The 25,636-nt window shown below is 46.5% G+C and overlaps 1 protein-coding gene across 4 annotated transcripts; it reads right to left on the bottom strand.

The window, feature by feature from the left end:
• Positions 1 to 63: 63 nt before the first annotated feature.
• LOC136939009 (microtubule-associated protein futsch-like) lies at positions 64 to 15,429 on the bottom strand. Of its 4 annotated transcripts, none has more exons than XM_067231882.1 (12): positions 15,300 to 15,429; positions 10,786 to 10,922; positions 10,592 to 10,691; positions 10,233 to 10,318; positions 9,803 to 9,974; positions 9,426 to 9,605; positions 8,993 to 9,115; positions 8,724 to 8,842; positions 7,702 to 7,729; positions 7,510 to 7,621; positions 7,268 to 7,394; positions 64 to 7,163 (listed from the first exon to the last, which is right to left on the bottom strand). In XM_067231882.1, the coding sequence occupies exons 2-12, from the start codon at positions 10,918 to 10,920 to the stop codon at positions 1,308 to 1,310; spliced, it is 7,038 nt and encodes a 2,345-aa protein (XP_067087983.1). In that variant the 5' UTR covers positions 10,921 to 10,922; positions 15,300 to 15,429; the 3' UTR covers positions 64 to 1,307. The 4 variants fall into 4 exon arrangements, with proteins under 4 accessions (XP_067087983.1, XP_067087984.1, XP_067087985.1 ...); XM_067231883.1 differs by having other exon boundaries at positions 7,277 to 7,394; XM_067231884.1 differs by lacking the exon at positions 15,300 to 15,429 and having other exon boundaries at positions 10,233 to 10,390; positions 10,505 to 10,691; positions 10,786 to 10,819.
• Between the last annotated feature and the right edge of the window lie 10,207 nt (positions 15,430 to 25,636).

Raw genomic sequence — 25,636 nt, 5'->3', positions numbered from 1 at the left:
CTAAGAAGCCCTTCTCCTGGAGAGACGCCCATAATAAATAAAAAAAACACCATCAGACATAAGTCACACTCTAAAAATCTTTATTTACTACCAATATAAGACCACTACAAAGTATCAAAGTCACAGCTCCAGAAGAAAATGCTCCTGTAAACATCTGTTCACCAAACGCAATGTTTGTTTGGAGGACCGCCGACAGAAAACATTATAACACGATGAAAGAGAAAAATACAACAACAAAAACATGATTTTTCCAATTGCATGTCTAGGAGCCTTCACATCACAGGTCACCGACAACAAGCATTTAATCAATTAGGAAAAAACTCAAAACAAAATGTGATGAAATTGTTACATAGTGTGAGGAGATACATTAAATGGTTTAACAATTAAATGTAATGTTTTGTAATGACACTAATATTATTCTGTGTACGTCTACAGGTGGGGGTTTTCACAGCGTAATGTGTGTAGGTAGCATATGCTCTATAATGGAATCGTGAGAAAAATATAAACATTTGTCCACATCAACTTTTGTATAACATTATATGTGATTTTAGATCCTGAGCTTCATCAAAATTTGATCCGTATACATTTAAGTCTAACAATTTGACTCAAATGTATTGTATAAAAATAAAATATATCTTAAAAAATATTCCCTTTGGAAGAGAAAAATTAAACAATAGTTCAAATATGTTACATGTTCCAAACACACATATAATCATATTTGAGACAATATAAATAATATTTTTTTATTAAGCCACAAAGCCAATTTTAAACTCAGACAATGTTTTGTAACTGCCAAAATATTGAAATGTGTTTAATAAATGTTTTGAATTAACTAAATGGAGGATAATAACTTCAGGCATTTTTGTAACTACTAACCCAATATCTTGAAGAGAATTACAGTATACTAAAGTCTATATTCTATATTTTAACTCACGTCTTTATACTGTCTAAAAAGTGAAATTTTATAGAGGGAAGGACTAGTTAAGCAATTATGAAAAACAGCAAGAAAATGTCAAATTGGCACCTGGAACTTTTATAAAAACCAATTAACAATTTGCCTTCGATATTGACACTATAAGTACAATATGAAAGGTATCAAATATGCACCACATTGATATTTAAATCATTTATGTTTAAAGAAATTACATGAAAAATTCAAGCAAAACATGAATGAAAAACGCATATGCAAAAGGTACTTTAGCTGGTCCCCTAGGTGGCCTTTAACTTTGTGCCTTGTGTGCATGTGAGCGAGAGAGGGAAGTGGGGAGGGGGTGTGTGCGGGTGAGAACGAGTGTGTGAAATGTACTCTATGTTCGGCTGCGGCGCTTGGACCTGTATGTGGGCGTGGGCTCGGCGCTCCTCCTCTTCCTCAGACTCCTCCCAGGCGGAGGACTCTGCTCCTCCACAGACTCCTCAGGAGAAGCGTTCTCCACCTGCAGTGTGTGTGTGGCTTGGCTGAGTCTTCTGGATTTGCGCCGTGGTGCTGGGATGGGAGTGGCGATCGACCTCCCTCTCAGATTTCTCTTTAGGACCACTGGAGCCTCCTTTTCTTCCTCTGAGCTGTCAGCTGCTGCTGAGTCCTCCTCCATCTGCTCTTCATCTTCATCTAACTCCAAGCAAATGTTGTTTTCTGCCTCTTTAGTTTTTTCCTCTCCTGTCTTTTCTTCCTCCTCATCTGCTCCATTTTCCTCTAGATTTTCCATCTCCCCATCTTCCTCAAGTTCAGCTACCTCTTTGCCCTCTATGCCAGCTTCTCCCTCTTCTTCCTCTCCCTCACCTTCCTCTCCCTCTTCAGACTCCATGGCATCGCTGTCCGCCTCCTCTCCCCCCTCTTCAGTGTAATCCACCGAAGGTTTGCGGCGTTTGGATTTACGCCTCGTCATGGCTGCAGTCTTCTTCCGATGAACTCTTGTTTTTACCACAGGAGGTTCTATATCCTCTCCTGTCTTTTCTTCCTCCTCATTTGCTACGTTTCCGTGTAGATTTTCCGTCTCCCCATCTTCCTCAAGTTCAGCTACCCCTTTGCCCTCTATGCCAGCTTCTCCCTCTTCTTCCTCTCCCTCACCTTCCTCTCCCTCTTCAGACTCCATGGCATCGCTGTCCGCCTCCTCTCCCCCCTCCTCAGTGTAATCCACCGAAGGTTTGCGGCGTTTGGATTTACGCCTCGTCATGGCTGCAGTCTTCCGAAGGACTCTCATTTTTACCACAGGAGGTTCTTTGTCCTCTGCAGCCGTTTCCTGTCTCCTGTCATTTACTTTCTCCACTTCTGCTGCTTCACCCGTTTCCTCGGACGCCGGTTCCTCTGAAGGGATGGTTTCTGGCTCCGCTATTTCAGCGGGTTCTTCCGGTTCTTCTTGATGTTTTTGCCTTTTGGATTCCCGTGATGGTGAGGCCCCGAGGAGAGCCTTTGATCTGCTCCTCAAAGCTCTCGTCTCCACAACTGGAGGTTCGTCTTCTTCAGCCTCTTCCTTCACAGGACCGTCGGTCTGCGTCACCTTCGCTTCTTTTGGAGACTCTTCATCAGTCACCACATCTTCTTCTCCTATCTCCTGTTTATCAGTTTTTTCTGCGGTTTCTGTCTCGCCAGCCTCCTTCCTCTCCTTCTCCAGTATTTCCTCTGCTTGTTCTACATCTCGGGAAGCAGATGCAATCTTGGCGTCTTCCCCCTGCTTCCCCTCTTCAGTTTCAGCCAATTCCCCTGTCTCCACCTTCTCCTCTCCTACTTGCTCTTCTCCTGGCTCTACCATACCTTCCTCCTGTGGTTGGGTGATGGTTTCTTCTTTGTCCTCAGCATTTGCCACAGTGTCTGCGGTCAGGTCAGCCTCCTCTCCACCCCTCTTCTCCCCTTCCTCCTCTGTATCTTTCTGTGCTTCTTTCACCACCTCCTCTTCCTCACAGCTCTTGGCTTCTTCCTCCACGGCTGGTGAGATCTTCTCGGCGTCTTCATCAAGAGGCATTTCTGATGCTGTGTCTGCTGCTTCCGCTGTCCTGGTCTCTGCTGCAGCATCTTCTGATTTCCCTTCTTCCTCCTCTTTGTCGGCCAGTCGCTCATCTCCTCCCTCAGCAGACTCCTCCTCAGCTATTTCTTCCACCACCTCCTCTTGAGCCTTTTCTTCCTCTGGAGTTTTGTCTTCTTCTGCTGCCGCGTCTTCATTGCCCTCCTCTTCCTCAGTCCTTGCCTCTGCCACCTCATTGCCCTCCTCTTCCTCATTCATTTCATTAGCCACTGCTTCTTTTACACTGTCTTTTTCTTGTTCAACATGTACTTCCTCCTTTGCTGCTCCTGCTTCCTGTTCTGCAGTCTCCTCTTCCTCCTGTTGATCAGGTTGTTTGCGGGCTCTCTTAGATTTGCGACTCGGTGTGACAGTTGCAGATTTCCTTCCTCTTCTCAGAACTCTTATTTCTATGACCGGTTCCTCTTCCTCCTCTTCCTCTTTAGGCTGTTTTTGTCCTCTGCCTGTGGATCTGTGTTTTGGAGTAGCTTTCCCGCTCTTCCTTCCTCTCCTAGAAGCTCTTGTTTCTACTGCTGGGGCTTCCTGTTCTTCCTCTGAGATCTTTGCCTCCTCAACTTCAGCTGGTGCCACCTTTTCTTCCAAGGTTTCTTCAGTTGGTGTTTCTACCACTTCATTTGATGGTTCTGTCTCTTTCTCCTCCTCCGCCGGCTCCTCTGAGGGCATTAGCTCTGAACCCTTTTCTGTAACCTCATCTCCAGCACTCTGGACCATGGGTTCAACTGTGCTCTGATCGTCTGTTTTTTCAATGTCTTCTACTGCAGCTGATTCTTCTGCTACAATATCCTCCTCCTCTTTATCCTCATTCTTTTCCTCCACAGCCGTTGCTCCCTCATCCACCTTGTCCTCTTCCACAGTGCCCTTGTCAGCCCTAGCATCCTCCACAAGGTTCTCCTTGAGTGTCACTGCCTCAATCTTTTCTTCCTTGTCTTTTTCTTGTTCAACATTTACTTCCTCCTTTGCTGCTCCTGCTTCCTGTTCTGCAGTCTCCTCTTCCTCCTGTTGATCAGGTTGTTTGCGGGCTCTCTTAGATTTGCGACTCGGTGTGACAGGTGCAGATTTCCTTCCTCTTCTCAGAACTCTTATTTCTATGACCGGTTCCTCTTCCTCCTCTTCCTCCTCTTCCTCTTTATGCTGTTTTTGTCCTCTGCCTGTGGATCTGTGTTTTGGAGTAGCTTTCCCGCTCTTCCTTCCTCTCCTAGAAGCTCTTGTTTCTACTGCTGGGGCTTCCTGTTCTTCCTCTGAGATCTTTGCCTCCTCAACTTCAGCTGGTGCCACCTTTTCTTCCAAGGTTTCTTCAGTTGGTGTTTCTACCACTTCATTTGATGGTTCTGTCTCTTTCTCCTCCTCTGCCGGCTCCTCTGAGGGCATTAGCTGTGAACCCTTTTCTGTAACCTCATCTCCAGCACTCCGGACTACAGCCGACGTCATATTGTCCTCAATTTTTTCATCATCTTCTACTGCGGCTGATTCATCAGCCGTAGTTTCCTCTTCCCCGGTTTTCTCCTCCTTCTCATCCTCCATCTTCCCCTTCACAGCCTCCCCTGCTTCTTCCTCCAACTTGTCCATAGTCTGCTCTTCTTGTCCCCCCTGTTCCTCCAGGGCTACAGCATCTACCGGTTCCTCCAGTGCTACATCTCCTGGTTCTTCCAGGGCTATAGCACCTCCTGGTTCCTCCGGTGCTACACCATCTCCTGGTTCCTCTAGGGCTATAGCACCTGCTGGTTCCTCCGGTGCTACACCATCTCCTGGTTCCTCCAGGGCTACAGCTTCTCCTGGTTCCTCCGGTGCTACAACATCTCCTGGTTCCTCCAGGGCTACAGCTTCTCCTGGTTCCTCCAGTGCTACAGCATCTCCTGGCTCCTCCGACGCTACAGCTTCTCCTGGTTCCTCTGGTGCTACAACATCTTCTGGTTCCTCCAGAGATATAGCACCTCCTGGTTCCTCCGGCACTACAGCTTCTCCTGGTTCCTCCGGTGCTACAACATCTTCTGGTTCCTCCATGGCTACAGCTTCTCCTGGTTCCTCCGGTGCTACAACATCTTCTGGTTCCTCCATGGCTACAGCTTCTCCTGGTTCCTCCGGTGCTACAACATCTTCTGGTTCCTCCATGGCTACAGCTTCTCCTGGTTCCTCTGGTGCTACAACATATTCTGCTTCCTCCAGGGCTACAGCATCTCCTGGTTCCTTCAGGGCTACAGCTTCTCCTGGTTCCTCCAGGGCTACAACATCTCCTGGTTCCTCCAGGGCTATAGCATCTTCTGGTTCCTCCATGGCTACAGCTTCTCCTGGTTCCTCTGGTGCTACAACATATTCTGCTTCCTCCAGGGCTACAGCATCTCCTGGTTCCTTCAGGGCTACAGCTTCTCCTGGTTCCTCCAGGGCTACAACATCTCCTGGTTCCTCCAGGGCTATAGCATCTCCTGGTTCCTCCAGGGCTACAACATCTCCTGGTTCTTCCAGTGCTACAGCGTCTCCTGGTTCCTTCAGGGCTACAGCATCTCCTGGTTCCTCCAGGGCTATAGCATCTCCTGGTTCCTCCAGGGCTATAGCATCTCCTGGTTCCTCCAGGGCTATAGCACCTCCTGGTTCTTCCAGTGCTACAGCATCTCCTGGTTCCTCCAGGGCTACAACGTCTTCTGCCATTTTCTTCTCATCAGGAATAGTTTCATCTCCTCCCTTTTCTGCCACCTCTTCTGCTGAAGTTTCTCCATCTGTCTGTTTTTCTTCTGTTGTTTCCTTTACTTCTACGTCTTTACTTTCTTCCTCCTGTTTTGGTTTGTCAGTTACTTGTGCACCCTCTTCATTTTGATTCGATAAGTCATCTTCATCAGCTACTTCCTGTTCTGCCTCCATCTTGTCCTCCTGCACGACTTTCTCTTCTTGTTGCTTGTCTACCTTTTTCTCATCCCCTTCATTAAGCACCTCTGGTGGAACCCGTTCCTCCTCACCTTCCTTCTCATTTTCTGCTTGTTCCTCATCTTGTTTTTCCTCAATTGTTGTCGTAGCCTCTTTCCCCTCCTCTTTCTCCTCCTCTTGTTCTTTATCATTCTTATCTATCGTAGGAGCTGCTGCTTGTTCATCGTTTTCTTTCACAGCATGACTGCGTGTGTATTTGCGAGGAGTAAAGTTAGCGATGACTGTAGTCCTCGTCCTCAAAACTCTGCTAAAGGTTTGCTGCTCTGCTGTCTCCTCTTTAGTTGTTTCCTGTAGCTCTCTGGGTTGTCGTGTTTTACCTCTCGGGGTCGTAGATGGTTTTTTACCCTCCTCTTCCTCTTCGGTTATTTTCAGGTGTCGCTGCGACTTGCGTCTGGGTGTTTCCATGGCTGCATTCTTCCGAAGTCTCGTTTTTCTCCCAGGAGGTTCTACTATCTCTGTAGGTTTCTCACCCTCCGTTTCCTGTCTCCTGTCATATACTTCCTGTCCTTCTGCAGCCGTTTCCTGTCTCCTGTCATCTACTTTCTCCACTTCTGCTGCTTCACCCGTTTCCTCGGACGCCGGCTCCTCTGAAGGGATGGTTTCTGGCTCCGCTATTTCAGCGGGTTCTTCCGGTTCTTCTTGATGTTTTTGCCTTTCGGATTCCCGTGAAGGTGTGGCCCTGAGGAGAGTCTCTGATCTTTGGGACTGTGGGACTAACCCTTTGGGACTTTCCTGGGGTGCTTCCAAGGCCTTTGCAGCTGATCTGGAGGACTTTCTGATTGGATAGGTTTTGCATTCTGCTTTCTCGTCCACAGGTTGCTTTGAGAGATGAGTGGATCGGTGAGACCTGTCCCTCTCATTCTTGTCTTCTTTTTCGGACTCATCAGTTTTGCTTTCAGCCTCCCTGATCTCCTCCTGAACCGCCTCGTCCATCGTTGTGTCTTCATGTCCTGCCGCTTCCTCCGAAATCTGTTCTGAAGCAACATTCTCAACCTCCACCGCTGTCTGGAAGGTTGTTTTGGTCACATCCACCAGCACCACGGTGGCTCTCTGCAGCCGGAGGGCCTGAGGCTGGGCCTTCTCTCCTCCCTGGATCTCCTCAACAGCAGGCTCCTCGTTGGCCTCAGGTGATACTGTGCTCGAGACTGTGGCCGGCTTTTCTGGTTCACCAAGTAAAGGCTCGTCCTCTTTTGGCTTTTCTGCCTGTACTTCGATGGCTGTTTCAACAGTTTCCTGTAGAGAATTGAAAACATAAGGATAATGAAAAATCTTTAATTGAGTTAACTGTTGGACGCATAATAGTATACCTTTTGGATGAAATGGTAAAACATTCATACCCCAGCTACCTCTTCCTTGTCTGATTCCAGAGTGGTTTGTGCTGTTTCCTCCGCAGCGGTACAAAAGTCCCTCTGCTCCTGCTGCTCCTCTTTGGGAGTGTCCACCTCTGCCTCAATATCCTCAATCCTGCATGACACCAGAGCAGCAGTAGTTCCATCTTCATGTTTATTATCAGATGGGACGTGGGGTACATGATCATCGAAATAACGTTGGGTGTTCATAGGATCAAAATCTCAGGTACCTGATTACTTTTTCTGATTTGTTTTCCTCTGACACAGCTACCTCCTCTCTCATCTTCCTCCTCTTCAGCCCACTGCTCCTGCCGCGGGCAGTGACCGGCGTTTCCTCCGAGTCTGCAACAGATTGCATTCAAATCAACACACATCTAGCAGACATATCATCCCTATCAACTCATCATATATCAAATATTTACCTCTCGCAACTTCGATTTTCACTTCCTCCTGTAAACAGATCACAGAATATGAAAGACATAATTTGGTAATTCTGCAATGAATGAGATTAGGGCTGCAACTAACGATTATTTTAATAATCGATTAATCTGTCGATTCTTTTTTCGATTAATCGATGAATCGGATAAAAAAATAAGAAAAAACAAAAAAGCATTGAATTCCAACCCTTTATTCAAAAACAGAACTGACAGTGCAAAATATCTTCAGAATGTGCACAAACAAGCACACTATTTTGAAAAAGTTATTAATATTAGTGTGGATGTAATGCTATTTTCCAAGATGAGCAATTTATTTGAGTTTTGTTTAAAACTTTATTGAAAATTGAAAGGTTGTGGAAGTAGGCCAGACTTTATTAGAATAATCTGGTGTATATTTAAGATTTGTTGACACAATTTTGAAAAAAGTTTAGATTTGCGAGGATTAAGCTATTTTCAAAGATTAGTGATTTTCTATCATTTTATTTGAAACTTAATTGAAAAAGTATAGGCTGTGGAAGTATACCAGACATTGTTAAGATACTCTGGTGTCTGTTTGAGGTTTTATATTCCAAAAAATATTATAAAAGTCTACATTTTTCAAAATGGTATGGGTTATTTTCACCCGGTCCCTAACGTGATGCTGCAAAGTAGCGTCGAATATGAAACTAACTTCACCTCGGTCAATTAACACACTGTTTCGATGTATTTAGTGTGAAATGCTCCCACACCTTGGGTCGTACTGATTTCTCTGCCTCCGCCATGTGTTTCAGAACAACGTTACTCAACAACGTCTCTCCGATGGCCTTTCCTCTACCTCCGCTCCGCACTCAACTTAACTTTTTTTTTTATACTCAAACATCTCCGCGACATATTGAGTGGCGTAATAATCGCGCGACACAACGAATCGATAATGAAATTCGTTGCCAACGCTTTTAATAATCGATTCGTTGTTGCAGCCCTAAATGAGATACGTGTAAAACTTTTCTTTTTCATCTATTCAAACACACCACAATCTCCAATGATTCATGTCTCTGGATGGATGGCGTTAGTTCCTCCATGACCACGTCGGTTTCAGTCACCTCATGACTAACAATCGATTGCTCAAAGGAGAGATTCTTCGATATTGCTGAAAAAATAAGTCTCATTTCATTGGGTAATCTTCATTATGATTTTAGCCTAGAAAGGTCAAATTAAAGGGAATCCATTGTATTTATAGACAAAGATTATAGATCTGGACAAATGGGATTTTGCAACAAAGAAGGCTGGGTATTCTTACCAGTCAGATCCATGGCCTGGATCTTGCAGGCGATGTTGGTTCTCTGGCTGGGCCCTCCAACACTCTCCACCTCCCACAGTAGGCTGCTGTCGGCTGGGTACAGGCTCAGGTACTTGGCACAAACTGGGACCACACACAGGTTGGAATATATTTTTTTAGAAGAGACATGTATAGATGTAACATATGTTTAACTGGGAGATTAATTCTATCAATTCCAAGAGTAAACTGTGGTGTATTAACTTGCTGTGTATTACAGTATCTTACGGATAAATTGTATTAAATTAAGTACCATCAGTGCCACAGTAAGAACTTACGTTCTACCAAAAGTTATTTTATCAACATTTTTAAACTGCATCCAGTCAATCGTACAGTGCTTCAGTAAACATTCTGTATTGAAAAATGTATATGAAATTATTTTGCTGTTTTGGATTACCTTTGCACATTGCTGCGGAGAGGGGGTATCTCAACCCTAGACTGTCCTCTTTGAAACTGTCAACAAAGTTTTCAAGCATTTGAAGGCCGAAGCCGTTGCCGCGGTGACGCTTCCTGACAAACATGGAGTCCATGACAGGAAGCTGGTACCGCTGGGTCACGAAGCTACTGCATAAGCTGTCTGGAAAGTAGGGACAGATTCTTCTCAAACCCAGAAAAATATTTTTTAAATGTTTACACTTTACATAGCAGAAGCGTTTGGGTAAAATAAACATATTTTAAGGGGAAGAATTGTCACAGCATAGTTTTATTTTCTTTGTTATAGTTATATATTTTGCATCCCAGTTTGAGAGGCATCACTGGTTGTGAGTGCGTCACCTGAAGGCTTGACTGAGTAGAACCCCACTGCCTCTCCACTCTTCCAGAGGATTTTGGCGAAGTCTGTTTCCTCATGGCAGAGGAAGGGAAGCTCGTCAGAGCTCCTCTCTTTGGCTCTGTAAACTACACGATTTAGGATGTACAGAACTATTCTCTCTCTGATGGTTTCCACCTAGGAACACACATGTAAACAGACACACAGGTACACATACACACAGGTACACAAGTACACACACACAGGCACACACACATACATACAGCTTTCAGTGAGATATGTTCATTGTGCCAGACCTGTTATACTCCAACCCATAATGGTGCCCCAATTTAAACCCTAACTCAACTCTTGTGTTATCCTGTCCACAGCCTTATGCCCCAATCTCCACATCCTGTCCACAGCAGCACTATGATTCCAGGGAGCACCAGAACTCACCTCCATGGCTCCATCTCTGGATGGGTCAGACGTCCGGAGAATGTCCTCCACTGCCCACCACCTGTCCAGCAGGTACAGCCCCACAGCTGACACACACACAGATACATACACACACAGTACCTGTGAGCTGGTCTCTAAGGTTAGCTGGTCTCTAGTACCTGTGAGCTGGTCTCTAAGGTTAGCTGGTCTCTAGTACCTGTGAGCTGGTCTCTAAGGTTAGCTGGTCTCTAGTACCTGTGAGCTGGTCTCTAAGGTTAGCTGGTCTCTAGTACCTGTGAGCTGGTGTCTAGAGGCAGCGTACCTGTGAGCTGGTGTCTAGAGGCAGAGTACCTGTGAGCTGGTGTCTAGAGGTAGCGTACCTGTGAGCTGGTCTCCTGGAGGGAAGAGGGCCAGGACCTTCTGCTGATTGCTTCCTCCGTACAGAGGAACAAACCCCACGTTGGGAAGGCCGATAGGAACCTGGGAGAGAGGTCAGCCAGGAGGTCAGATAGGTAGATTGATTGGTGTGTGTTTGTTGGTGTGTGTAGGTGTGTATTGGTGTCTGTGGGTCTACCTGGGTGTGGTCCTCCAGTGTGAGGTACTGGGGTGAATCTGGATTGCTGTACAGCAGCTCCTTCATGTAGTTCTGGGCGGAGCTCTCCAGAGCCTCCTGACTCACGCCCACAAGTACATCCACAGGGAACTCCATCCCTGCCAAGAGGAAACATGATGAATTAGCCCTACACAGTCATTACACATAGTTATGATTATAAGCATCTATGCTAGTCCTTTTGGGAGTTGTGTAATCTTGGGAGTACAGGAGTTGGACTGTAGGGGTGTTTTGTGTAATGCTGCTCTGCTCAGTTTGCCAGTGATGCAGGGTGCCAGTGATGCAGGGTGCCAGTGATGCAGGGTGCCAGTGATGCAGGGTGCCAGTGATGCAGAGTGCCAGTGATGCAGGGTGCCAGTGATGCAGGGTATCAGTGGTGCAGGGTATCAGTGGTGCAGGGTATCAGTGGTGCAGGGTATCAGTGGTGCAGAGTGCCAGTGATGCAGGGTGCTAGTGGTGCAGGGTGCTAGTGGTGCAGGGTGGCAGTGGTGCAGGGTGCCAGTGATGCAGGGTGCCAGTGGTGCAGGGTGCTAGTGGTGCAGGGTGGCAGTGGTGCAGAGTGCCAGTGGTGCAGGGTGCCAGTGGTGCAGGGTGCTAGTGGTGCAGGGTGCTAGTGGTGCAGGGTGGCAGTGGTGCAGGGTGGCAGTGGTGCAGAGTGCCAGTGGTGCAGGGTGCCAGTGGTGCAGGGTGGCAGTGGTGCAGGGTGCTAGTGGTGCAGGGTGCTAGTGGTGCAGGGTGCCAGTGATGCAGGGTGCCAGTGGTGCAGGGTGCCAGTGGTGCAGGGTGCCAGTGGTGCAGGGTGCCAGTGGTGCAGGGTGCTAGTGGTGCAGGGTGCTAGTGGTGCAGGGTGCCAGGCAGCACCAGGGAGAGCACAGACTTAACCCTTGTGTTATCTTCGGGTCATTCTGACCCATCAGTCATTGTGACCCACCGTTGTATTGCGACAAATTTACCTCATACAAAAACAAAGTGAAGCATTTTCTTTTAACTGTCGGGCTGTCTCAGACCCCCCACATTGGAATGGTTAAAAGAAAATTATTTGTATTTGTTTTTGTATTGGGTAAAATTGGGTAAACACAACAATGGTTCGTTATGAACTTTTGGGTCATGTGACCCGAAGGCAGCACGAGGGTTAAGACAAGTAGTAGTCTGAAGCTAATGTTGCTAACTAAGCATCTGTAGGAAAGCAACCTAACGCCATTGCTGTTCAAATAGCTCCAGACAGCACTGCAGCCAGGCTCCCGCAGAGAGAAGCCCTCTGTTACACTGAAGACTGTGGAATGTGTAGGAATGTGTAGGGGGGCTGTTAGGAGTACAGTAGTAAATATAACAATCCAGTCAGAGTATATTGTAACAATATAGTAATACAGGTCAGAATATTTCTATATCTTGTCTCCAGTCCTTCTCCTGCTTCTCTGTTTGTGATAGACACTCCAAGCCCCTACCAAACAGTTGAACACTGTGATAGGATCGGGGTGTTGTTGTATTGTAAATTCACAGAATCCGTCCTGATAAATAGCACTGCCCTCATTATCAGCCCATCACATGCTCCACACCTATACATCTGCTGTGTCTCCCAGCCAGATGATAAGATGCCCCTCCGCACCCCATGTCAGATACCATTAGCTTTGTAATATGGTCTGTTTCCTGCAATCGCTCTGTTACAGAAGTGCGAAGTACTGAACTTCAATCCCCACAGTCAACATACTGCCATCCCCCAGGCAACTGTTTTCACCACCAGAACACACCTGTACCTGTTCCAGTTTGCCTAGAATCCACATCTCACCAGAAGTATGTGCCTCATTCAAAACACACACCCAGACTCACACACACACAGACATACACACACAGACTCACACACAGACACACACACATAGGTGTGTCTTTGTGCCACACGGTGGAGCAAAGCTGAGCTGTGTGGTTACATAAGGGAACTCTATACGTCTCTATAAGTACCAGGAAGTACAGGGTCAACCCCCCACATCTGCAGGGGCCGTGGAGAGCAACAAGAGGGGCGGAGGCGTGCCCTCTGACACACTGACACACTGACACACACTTACTCTGACACACACACACTCACAAACAGAGACTGTTGTTTGCACATTCCCTACAGCTCCAACAGTTGACCCACTCTTTCTTGAAACGGACCACATCCACCCAGCTGTAAAGCCGTCTCACTGGGACTTCTGAGTAAACTCACAGAACCGCACACAAATCTGGAACACGGTCTAGGCTACATACTACTAAGCTCATGCACACATGTAAAATGCATGTGCAAACACAGAGGAATCTTATTAGAGCAGATTAGGACATACATGTTAAGACTATTGGGATGTACAGTTAGGTCCTTAAGTATTTGGACATTGACACAATTTTCATCATTTTGGCTCTGTATACCACCACAATGGATTTGAAATGAAACAATCAAGATGTGCTTTAAGTGCAGACTTTCAGCTTTAATTTCAGGGTATTTACATCCAAATCAGGTGAACGGTGTAGGAATTACAATACATTTTATATGTGGCCCCCCCCCACAAATTTACCGCATACAAAAACAAAGTGAAGCATTTTCTTTTAACCGTTGGGCTGTCTCAGACCCCCCACATTGCGAAGGTTAAAATAAAATTATTTGTATTTGTTTTTGTATTGGGTAAAATTGGGTAAACACAACGATGGTTCTTTATGAACCTTTGGGTCATGTGACCCGAAGGCAGCACAAGGGTTAAATAAATTACATTTTGAAAGCTTGGTATTTACGCAAAATGCAAATGCAATGTCTGCAAAAATTATATATGTAGGCCCTATGCTTGTTTTGCATGAATTTGAGACTTATCCTAACCGCAATTTTAGCCTTTAAAAACCTCCAACATTCACCTACGAACATGCAAAACATAGTTATTTGTTGCATGCAGACCAAACTAGCCACACACACAAACATATGGATGGAAGCCATATCTGGTGCAAACATACTTCATTTCTTAATAGGGGCTATGCCCATATATAGCGGTATGTACGAGTGGCTGTTTGTATGTGACAGTTGACATGGTCATACATGCAGAGCTTGTGTGGTTGAACACTGTTGTTGCATAATGAGATCACATGCAGGATCCATGTGACTGCATGCTAAACCACAGTAGTATGGTAACCGACACACTTTGGGCAGCCTTTGTACTTTTTTATTCTAAAATGTACACAGACAATTTGCATGCAATATGTGTCGTTGAGTTGAATTTTCAAGCAAACAAGTATAAACCCATAACAAAGATATACAGTATCTAACACAACAACAAAAAACTAATAAAAAGTAGTTTTTGTGGGGGGGGGGGGGCTTTGGAGAAAGTTAAATCAAAACTCTCCACTGAAGTTCAATTTAACAGCCAGTCGAACTAAACGCGCGTCGTCTGAAAATAAAAGTGCTGACTACGTACTTAAAAGTATTACGCCGGGCAGAAATAAACAAAGCAGTTGCGGTTCCACGGCAGACTACAAGACACGAGAGGTTACGTTTGCACTTGTTCACTTGCAAAATCCAAGTATTGTTACTGCTGCTTGTTTGGGAACAAAAAGTTCAGAAGAATGTGGAGGGGGCGGCGGCGCGCGGAGTGGGTGTGTGGCTGGCTCCTGCCTCTACGCTGAAGAGTGGAATCGTAGGATCGCCTCCACAATCTCCCGAAACGAATCATATTACTACAATATAGGCAAAGTTATGAACGTTTTATAATGTTGCCACGTAAATACTCCAGTCGGTAATCTACGATGTGTTTTAAAGAATACGGTATTTTGTCCCAAGTGCACCAAACACAGACAAAAACATGATTGTTGGTCTCGCATAAGACATTTAAAATGGGTCATTCACATGACGATACAGACGATATAGTAACATGGAGACCGTAATAACATTATAGAATCAAAAGTCATTGTAAGCAAGAAACTGTCCGGAATTTAGAAAATCACCGAAGTTGGCGGGAGAAGTAGAGCCTATATGTGCAGCTTTCTGTCTTGTGTTTACAAAAAAAGCATACGAATTTAACATAAACGTGTTATAAGATATTAAGTTTAAAAAAAAACAAAAAAAAAACATTGCATACAATGCAAATCAACAAACATTGCATGTAGTTAGTACGAGACTTTCTATAACCACTGTCTGATAAAATTCACCTTAACCAAATCTGGAACATTTTGTTCTCCTTATACTAAATATATGTACTCTCCTTTGAAATGGAACCAAAACGCTTTGCTGTAAACTAGGCGCAGCTCATAAAAGTGGCAAATGTCTCCGTTTGTTTTGAAAGTGTTTTACGGGAGTCATCGGGTTCAACAATCCCTAATCCATCTGTGCGTATCGGATGCTCCTCTTCGCTCATTGCGCTCTAATTCTTTGTTCCATATCGAGCAGAAGTGCTGAACAACACGAACTGGACCTCGCGCAACCCAGCTAATTTACCGAGGGAAACTGCCGACAAAATGACAAAACTCACCTTTACTTAGTAGATAATTCGGTAGTCCCAATAAAACTACGTTATTTATTTAAATTCCGTAAACATCAGTGATGGTATTATTATGTTGGTCGGTGCTAGTCTTGGCGCATGCTCGCTTGACGACACCCCGTGTGCCCAAGCGGCCAACGAGAGAGGAGCGCGCACAATCGCGTTACATAATAGACTTCCCTGCAGCCAAAATACATGTTATAACATTTGGGTGACCTAAAATTCAAGTGTACCCAGTTGCTAAATTACGCGGTAATAGTTATTACGTAAATAAGTTTGGATTATTAAAAGGCCCACTACAGCATAACTGTACACTGAAAAGTATATCATAAAAACATTTCCTACTGAGTTTTGCATTTGCATACAACAAGGCAAAACAGCTTCACACATTACTACAAGACTAAGACAATATTACCCTGTAAACTTAACAGTTTATGATAATAATAAATTATTATTGTAATAAATAAACAATAAAATCAACATATGAAAATACTGATGTCAAGGTCTGGTGAAGTTCCAAACCCCAACCCACACAGACTCCTGCCTTGGTCTCATCTACCCTGGTGTAGAGGTCAGAGGTCAGACCCTGGTGTAGAGGTCAGAGGTCTGACCCTGGTGCAGAGGTCAGACCCCCTGCTCTGCCTTGACACACAGTGTTAGACCCCCTGCTCTGCCTTGACACACACTGTGTTACCCAGATAATAATCTGGAAGCTTTGGCTTTTAGATCTGTAACAAGATACAGCACAACCCTGGCAGGTCCGTCCTGTACATGCAGAGGGTGTAGTACGCTGTTGTGTGGGCGGGACAGGTGAACCTGCTATAACCAGCTCTACCACTAGGGGGCAGTACTGGATGGGGAATGATCCCAGTAAGTGACCTGCTGTTTGTGATTGGTGGAGCAGTGTGCTCTCTAGGCCGGTCAAGATTAACTCATCATGAAACTGAAAACGAGAGGCTAATGACGCTTTGCATGTTGCCTGTAGCACACACAGACACACACACACACAGTCATGCTGCTGATGAGTATGGAGTCATGAGACAGGCATACATGCTCTGATGCTGTTACCATGGCGCCTCATGTCATCATGGCTTCAGTCAGCTGGGTCCGTCTGAGGGAGGGTTAGAGTTAGCGGCCCCACTGGAGGTTTGGGTTAGCGGTGGGGCCCTGCTGAAGATCACAACAGAAAACAGGTCAGGTTACACGCAGGAAGGCCATTCATCTGACTGGCGTTGATGTTGACAGTGGTGATGTTGACAGTGGTGATGTTGATGTGGAGATATTGATATGGTCACACAATCCCCCCCGCCGCAGTGGATGAACACAACACCAACTTGGGTGTGTGTGTGTGTGTGTGAGTGTGTGTGTGAGTGTGTGTGTGAGTGAGTGAGTGTGTGTGTGTCTGTGTGTGTGTGTGTGTTGGGTATCCTCTGGGTTTTTACGATACCGGTGCTAAATCGATACTTTTAAAGCAGTTTCGGTGCCTAAACGGTGCCTGACACTTAAGAGCCACAAAACGACGGTGGATGACATTAAAGGATTTTTTTATTGAAAACAATTATCACTGACTGGCATTCATGTGAATTTTCTCAGGTGGGAAATTATTCTTCAGATTATTCGGACATCCCATGAATGCAGTATCATTTAACTAGCAATCATGTGCACTGATGACGCTTCTTAAGTCCGTTTCGGAGCACCAGAGGTCAAATATCAGGCATTTATCCTAAGTGGCACTGAAATTAGGCACCAAAATCTGCGTTCACATTCAATCTGGTGCATAACAGTTATATAGGGTCTGGTGCCATATTAGCACCGGGGTTCTGTAGTGCTGGGGGGGGTCAGGCCATGTGTGGTTTTCATGTTGAAGATACTACATTTTCATACTTACACTGTTTTGGCCAAACCCTTGACTTTTGACCCAAAATCAAACCCAATCGAACACATTCAAAATACACACAAAGCCCTCAAATAAATTCAACCACCTGAATACCCTATACACACTGCTGGGAGGAATTGAAAACACTATTATAAAAAGGTTTTCATGAACCAATAACTATTATGTGTCCCTGAATTTTGGATATTTTCCACCTCATGAGTTTGACATGATGTAAATCATAAAACTCACAAATACTGCAATTCTTACAGGCTGTTTATTTTCTATTTACATTATACAGCAAGTGCATTTTGAGCTCTTGTTACTGTAGTGGTCACAGTATACAAATAGTAGTACTGTTAGTCAACAACACAAATGTATTGCTGTAAATTGTAATTTGGGGAACAAAGGCTAAGAAAACAAGGAAATAAACAAAGCATTGTCACCTGGGTAACAGGGCTTGAGTACGCTACAGTACTGTTCATTCTGGGTCAGCATCCTATCTCTGACCAGGGCCAGGCCAGAGATTTTACTCAACATCACAGGCAATGTTTTCTCTAACCTAACAGCAGCATGCCCTTGAATGCCTGAGCTATCCCTGACAAGACTCCAGAACAATGTCCCCACAACCTTCTTCCATGGCTTGGAGAAGGTTGTTCTGTCATAGGGATTTCTGTCATGGTGTGGCATGGATCTCATTTGAGATTGTTGTTCTTCTTCCTCTGCCTCTGCCTCTTCCTCCCCCTTGTCCACCTCCTCTCATTCTGACAATTCTGCCTCTTCCTGTAACTCACACACTAACATTCACCACCTGCACATTCCTGCCTGTGTTTTAGGGACCTCACTCACTGTAGGCGACCTCCCAGCAACACAGGCAACAGGTGGAGAGAGAGGGGGGGGAGAGAGAGAGGGGGGGGGAGGGTGGGTTGCAGAGGAAGAGAGGCGACACACAAGACTTCATATCAATTATTAACTGAAATCCTGCCCACGTTTAATGAATTTATGAAGTCGGCAAACAATATTCTTTAATTACCACATTGCTTATCTGAGGAGACATAATCAAAATTAAAGAATTTGATCCTGAACATTAACAATCGCAGCAGTGTGTGGGAGCAGGAGAGAGAGGGGGAGAGAGGGGGGGAGAGAGGGGGGGAGAGAGAGGGGTTCAGATTACCCAAGTGGCCCTTCAGTAGTGCCATCAAGGATAAGAATTATCACTTTGAAGTCATACTTTAGTCTTCAAACACATACTCCTCTCACATGATTGGACGGCCATGAAAGGGCCTCTTTCTAACTTTGTGTGTTTTCTTATTAATCCAACAGTGACTAACAGAACCACCCAGAATACAAACAGGATCTGGGAATAAGGTGTGTGAGGAAGGCGGGTCTGCTCCAGGTAAAGCTTGTCACCAAGCTAACATCAGGTGAGAGGGAAGAGGAGGTCTGCTCTGTCGCTCCTGCGCGCGCTCCTTTACAGACTGTCTGGATGATTCTCCTTTACAGACTGTCTGGATGATTCTGGAACGTGGACTCTGGCCTCATGGACAGTAAAGTTTCACATCTTCAGGAATGTTATTCCATAAACTTACAAAAACAAAACATTGTAACTGCAAAAATAATGCAATACAGTGTTGTCCTAATGCTGATATTCAAAGTAGTATAAATCCTCAGGTGGGGATATATATGGCATGCAGTGTTTCTGACAGAAGGTTCACTGTAAAGGACAGTGGAGTTAGATGAGTGTGTGTCAAGGTGCTGATACTTCAGTGTGGCCAGGAGCATCTAGAGGGATTCATCTGACAAACATGGAGACACACTTCCTATGCCCTGGACACCCCAGCCTGGACACCCCAGCCTGGACACCCCAGCCTGGACACCCCAGCCTGGACACCCCAGCCTGGACACCCCAGCCTGGACACCCCAGCCTGGACACCCCAGCCTGGACACCCCAGTCTGGGCCCCTTCAGGGTAATGCAGCAGAAAACTATACACACACTCTCTCGCTCTCACACACACACTTTCCCTCACACACACTCTCTATCACACAATCTCTTACACACACACTCTGTCACACACACTGTCTCACACACTCTCTCTCTCACACACTCTCTCTCTCACTCACTCACACACACACACACACACACACACACCACAGCTCCATCAGTGTGTCTGAAGGGGGTGGGCTGGCTGAGACGGGCCTCTCTGCAACCAGAGCTGGCCAGGCAGACGCCGGGGCACAATCCAGGCATTGATGGAGCGCTCAGCCCCCCTCTGTCCCAGAGCCACGACTCAGCGCTCAGCCCCCCTCTGTCCCAGAGCCACGACTCAGCGCTCAGCCCCCCTCTGTCCCAGAGCCACGACTCAGCGCTCAGCCCCCCTCTGTCCCAGAGCCACGACTCAGCGCTCTGCAGACAGGATAGACTCCCTCACACTGTTTGTTTTGGTTTTGCTTGAAAGGAGCAGTTTCATCCAGCAGTAGCTGCAGGAGCAGGCATTAGGGTTGGAGATGCACCATGTAATTCATCTGCAGTTACTCATTAAATGCCTACAAATACCAGATATTGTGATGCGTACTGATGATAAGTGGCCCGTGTTTTTAGAACTTGCCTCATAAACTATTTTGTACATTAGTCTAATATGGATTAGACATCATCATATAAAGGAAACACATTACTGTAGATGTTCTGTGTTAGCAAACAAGTATGTCCTTTTTTATACTTCACTGGGTACACTTAAACTTGTTATTGTCATGGCAGAGGTGAATACTCACTGCTACCCTGCTCTGGAAGCAAGGCTCGCTTCTGAAGACCAGAGAAAAACATTGTGATCAAGATAACCGTCCTAAAGATCAAAATGACTAAATGTAGTATGTAACTGATCAGTCAATAGATACGTCTCTACTAGATGTGTCACTTGTTGACACAGTGCTGTGGTTGGTGTGTTAGGTGTGTCGTTGTAGATATTGTTTGTGAACAAGGTGTGTTCACAGCGGTTGATCGGTTCCGTCTTAACCAACAATGATGTTCGTCCTGTGGCACCCTGAACTCCCACTCCAACCCTGCAGATTACTTCTTCATTACTTTCTTCATGACTGCTCGACGCCGTCTCTCTCACTAGCTACACGTTTCAGTGGGACAGGACGACATTCCAGGGGCAGGTGACAAGCTCCAGAATAACTGTTTGACACCTTGCCCCCCTTCGGAGAGGAGTGCTTAGCAACCGGGTGGGAAGTGCTGTCTGGGTTAGGAAGAGGAGGAAGAGTACAGTCCTGTTCAGGGTTAGGAGGAGGAAGGGTACAGTCATGTCCAGGGTTAGGAGGAGGAAGAGTACAGTCATGTCCAGGGTTAGGAGGAGGAAGAGTACAGTCCTGTTCAGGGTTAGGAGGAGGAAGAGTACAGTCATGTCCAGGGTTAGGAGGAGGAAGAGTACAGTCATGTTCAGGGTTAGGAGGAGGAAGGGTGCAGTCATGTCCAGGGTTAGGAGGAGGAAGGGTACAGTCATGTCCAGGGTTAGGAGGAGGAAGGGTACAGTCATGTCCAGGGTTAGGAGGAGGAAGGGTACAGTCATGTCCAGGGTTAGGAGGAGGAAGGGTACAGTCATGTCCAGGGTTAGGAGGAGGAAGGGTACAGTTATGTTCAGGGTTAGGAGGAGGAAGGGTACAGTCATGTCCAGGGTTAGGAGGAGGAAGAGTACAGTCATGTCCAGGGTTAGGAGGAGGAAGGGTATAGTCATGTTTCTAGTAAAGTGTCACCCAGCTGCAGAAGCAGCAGTGATCCAGGCCTGAGTCAAGGATGTGGTTAGTTACAATTTTTTCTGCGGTGTAGAGATGGGTGGAGAGAGAGTGAAAGTGAGGGATAGAGGGGAGAGGGTGGGGAGGGGGGAGTACAGAGAGAGAAAGGGAGGGAGGGAGTACAGAGAGAGAGAAAGGGAGGGAGGGAGTACAGAGAGAGAGAAAGGGAGGGAGGGAGTACAGAGAGAGAAAGGGAGTACAGAGAGAGAGAGAGGGAGGGAGTACAGAGAGAGAGAGAGAGAAAGCCTCATTGTTGCTGGCTGAGTGGGTGCTGCTCTCTCTGGGGAGCGCAGGACCAACATTCGTCACCACAGAAACGAGCGAGGCTGATGATGGGGATGGTGGTGATGACAGCAGCACTCAGCCTGGGCCAAGAGAGGCAGGTGCCAACAGTGACCCAGCAGAATCAGCCCGTCTGCCAGCCTCACCGCGGCCAGCCTCTCCGCGGCCAGCCTCACCGCGGCCCGCCTCACCACTGGGTGACACTTTACCAGAAACATGACTGTACCCTTCCTCCTCCTAACCCTGAACATGACTGTACTCTTCCTCCTCCTAACCCTGAACATAACTGTACCCTTCCTCCTCCTAACCCTGAACATGACTGTACCCTTCCTCCTCATAACTTACTGCCCATGACCTGTCCAGTCTCAGACACTGGAAGCACTGTTACAGCTGGCCTTTACAACCTTAAAGTATGTTTTCTCTCATAATTTTTTAGGCAGCATAAATACGTCAACAGGAAATACATGTTGCCTTTCCCCTCGTGTTTCCTCCTGGGATAAGTCAGACTTTGCAGGCCAGACAACATTTCCCTAAAGTTTTCGTCCTCAGACAACCACAGTAAGAAACTCTTCTACTTGAACCGTTCTTGCTTAGTCTGTCTCCTCTGCTCTCCGTCCCCCTTTCATAACGACTCTCATATGACCACCCCTCTCTGCCCCTCAACACAACCTGATTACCAGTCTGACTGGATGAACCACCATCGCAAGTCTCACACAGCACAGCCAGGTTCCTCACGGCATCACTAATGTAGTTAGACATATAAGAGTCCTTTCTTAATAACAGGTTGCTGGTCCTTATGTAGTTAGACACAAAGGAGTCCTTTCTTAATAACAGGTTGCTTGTGGCCTGGATACAGAGGGATCACATGACTCCTCATGTACATGATCAGCAGACTGGATCAACATGAAGACTCATCTCTGCAGCCAGAAACCCTCTGAACGAGGACCTACGCTCAGTTTGATGTAGTAAAGAGTCAAGGTTCTGCTCCGAGCGCCAACTAGCCTGCACTTTCTGTACGCTACTGGCCAATGGCGGAAGTCAGCTACTTCCTGTAAACTACTGGCCAATGGCGGAATTCAGCTACTTCCTGTAAACTACTGGCCAATGGCGGAATCCAGCTACTTCCTGTAAACTACTGGCCAATGCCACTAACCAGCCACTTCCTGTAAACTACTGGCCAATGGCGGAATCCAGCTACTTCCTGTAAACTACTGGCCAATGCCACTAACCAGCCACTTCCTGTAAACTACTGGCCAATGGCGGAATCCAGCTACTTCCTGTAAACTACTGGCCAATGCCACTAACCATCCACTTCCTGTAAACTTCTAGTTATTCAAACTACTGGATACAGTACATGGGCTCTTATGTTGACACTCGTTATCAGTGACAGTAGTTGAGACCCAAATGTTTTTAATGTTTTCTCTGCTGATGTGTGAACTGTGTACCAACCTGTTTGGCTACTTTGGAACAAGAAGAGATTATTCATAGTCTTGTTGCGACAGAAACTGCTGTTTTGTGATAAATACCATCTTGTGATGGATGGGCTCAGCATATTTCTGGTGAAATCAGTGCTTGACTATTCAGAGTCCTTCATGTGCTAATCTCAGCCTGATCCTTCTGGATCCAGCCCAGCCCCAAGGAGGAGGAGCCACACAGCGTGAAGCAAGTGACTGGATGAGCGATGTGATTAGGGAATGAAACGGGCAAAGTCTCTCCCTGACCAACAAACCTCGCTGCTTCAGCAGCTTTCACCATCAGGTTGTGTTGATATGCACAATAATACTGCAGAGGGTGACAGAGCAGTTCTGGAGCAGAGGTAGTCGTGGTGACCTAAATCCAAATAGAGAAAGGAGAAGAAAGAGAGAAAGGAGAGGAAAGGGGGGGGTCTAAATTTGGACAGGGTACAAAATACCAGTGGAGGAAAGAGAATGATGCTTATTGTCCATTGTCCACCTGTAGACATCCAGCCAACAGGGGGGGAGGGGAGGAGTGGAGTGGAGTTCCTGTAGACAGACGAGGAGAGGAGAGGGTTTCTTGTTCCTGTTTCTCTCCAGCTCCGAGATGCTGACCTGCGGACGTTGTCAGGAACCAAGCCCATCCTCGGAGAAACCACCTGTCCCAGTTCAGCCCTCCATCTCCCTCACCCCTCCACCTGTCCCAGCTCACCCCTCCATCTCCCTCAACCCTCCATCTCCCTCACCCCTCCATCTCCCTCAGCCCTCCATCTCCCTCACCCCTCCACCTGTCCCAGCTCACCCCTCCACCTGTCCCCCCTCCATCTCCCTCACCCCTCCATCTGTCTCACCCCTCCATCTCCCTCACCCCTCCATGTCCCTCACCCCTCCATCTGTCTCACCCCTCCTCTTTCAGCTCAGCCCGTCTGAGCAACACCTGCTGCTCATCACAGTAGAAGGAGCTTGAAGGTGTTTCGCACCTGTCCGTTGTCGTTAACAACCCCCATTGAAGCCATGTGAGGCTGGTTTGGGCCTCCTGGCAGGTGTGTTTATGACGCAGTGACCTTTTGTATTGCAGGAGCCGGGATAACCCTGCCAGCTGAGCAAGATGTCAATAAGAGAGTTCAAACAGCAGTTTGCTCTTTGGCAAACACCCTGGGGCCAATTAGCCCCCTGCCTGCAGCCTCAGAGCTCCAGGAGAAACTCTGTATGCTTCTCATGGAGGCTACAGGTAGACAGGGTTACTGCTTTCATTCAGAAATTAATATTGTTGGGCTGTGTACTATATACAGTGAGTTGGTAAATGCGTTTGAATGGCTTATATTTTGCATAGCAGCTAAGAAAAAGTGCAGATGAAATTTGTGTCTGTGTCTTTAGTTTTTCCTCCCACAATGTTTAGGGTTAGTGTTAGGGTTCGGGTTAGTGTTAGGTGTCCGTCTGGTCTCTGGATAAGCTGCAGAAAAATGACACTTCACTTATCAAGAGAACAAAGTCTTGGTAGCTGAGATGTGCTTTACACTGTCTGGTAGCTGAGATGTGCTTTAAATGTAAATGCGATAAAGGCATTACGATGTCCAGAGTAGGCTCGTCAGAACGCTTCTACAGTCTGACATGAGTTTCACTCTTGTGAAACTTCCTTTTAGAAAGTAAGTGTGAAATGTGTGAGAGACGCTTTGGGTAAAACCACCCTGGGTTTTTATAGTTCAGTATTGTGAAACCAGGGCGTGAGTTTCAGAAGCAACTGCAGCAGACTAGCCTAGCCTGGGTGGCTTTCTGGGGCAGACTGCGTGAAGGTGTCCTGTACCACAGCACCATACACTCAGCTGCGAAAACCCTCCAGGCACACTTGTTAACAGACTCTCCTGGATCAAATCGTGGTGGACAATCTTGTCACCGGACACCCGATTACAGATCAGAGGCCTGGGGCACGGCACCAGAGACAGGCTGCAGCACAGACACATGCTACCTGTTGTTGTTGTAACTTAGCACATTAGCTTGTATATAAACAGCACTGAGATTCGATTTCTGTCTGCCTCAGCAGTCAGTTAGCTGGATGATTATGCTAGCAGCACTGGCTACGCTAGCAGCACTGGCTACACTAGCAGCACTAGTTATGCTTGTAGCACTGGCTACACTAGCAGCACTGGCTACACTAGCAGCACTAGTTATGCTTGTAGCACTGGCTACACTAGCAGCACTGGCTACGCTAGCAGCACTGGCTACGCTAGCAGCACTGGCTACGCTAGCAGCACTGGCTACGCTAGCAGCACTGGCTACTCTAGCAGCACTGGCTACGCTAGCAGACTGAGTTGTGTCCCTGTGTTTAAGGGCCCAGGGACCCATTACTCTCCTGTCCTGTCAGTGGCTGCATGACTCTCCAGTGGGGGGGGGGGGAAAGCAGCTGAGTTATGGAGGCTCTTCAGCCTCTGATGGAGATTTGATGTATATTATTCCTGCCGAGTCATCAGTGGAGCCAGGAGTGTGTGAGTGTGAGTGTGGGCCTGGGGAGGAGATTAAAACATCACTTGTATCAAGGAAGTTCCATGTTGCAGGGGAGGGAATATTTCAACCTGACAACGAGCCTCTGTCACATTCTCTAACAGTGACACATACCTGCCAGCAGGATAGCTGGTACACCTGAAAACTAACGCAAGTCTGTCAGACTTGAAGCTCATTAAAACTGAAAGCTCCTAATTTTAAAATTAATTAGACAATATTTATCAACAAGGCAGTTGGCTAGGTAGAAAATTAAATAAGTAGCTGGAATTATAATGTAAGTGAGCATTATACCTTAGCTGAACACTATCTGTATTTTGCATATGTGCTAGTTAAATTCAAAATAAAGGACTACACTGAACAAACATGTTCCATTTCTAGAAAAATATGTAAATATGTGTTGTACCACGGCTAAATGCGTCATAGTAAAAAG

The sequence above is a fragment of the Osmerus mordax genome (assembly GCF_038355195.1).
Source record: "Osmerus mordax isolate fOsmMor3 chromosome 28 unlocalized genomic scaffold, fOsmMor3.pri SUPER_28_unloc_7, whole genome shotgun sequence".
Taxonomy (NCBI): domain Eukaryota; kingdom Metazoa; phylum Chordata; class Actinopteri; order Osmeriformes; family Osmeridae; genus Osmerus; species Osmerus mordax.
Note: the sequence above shows the minus strand (reverse complement) of the source record. Positions and strands in the feature narration are given on the sequence as shown.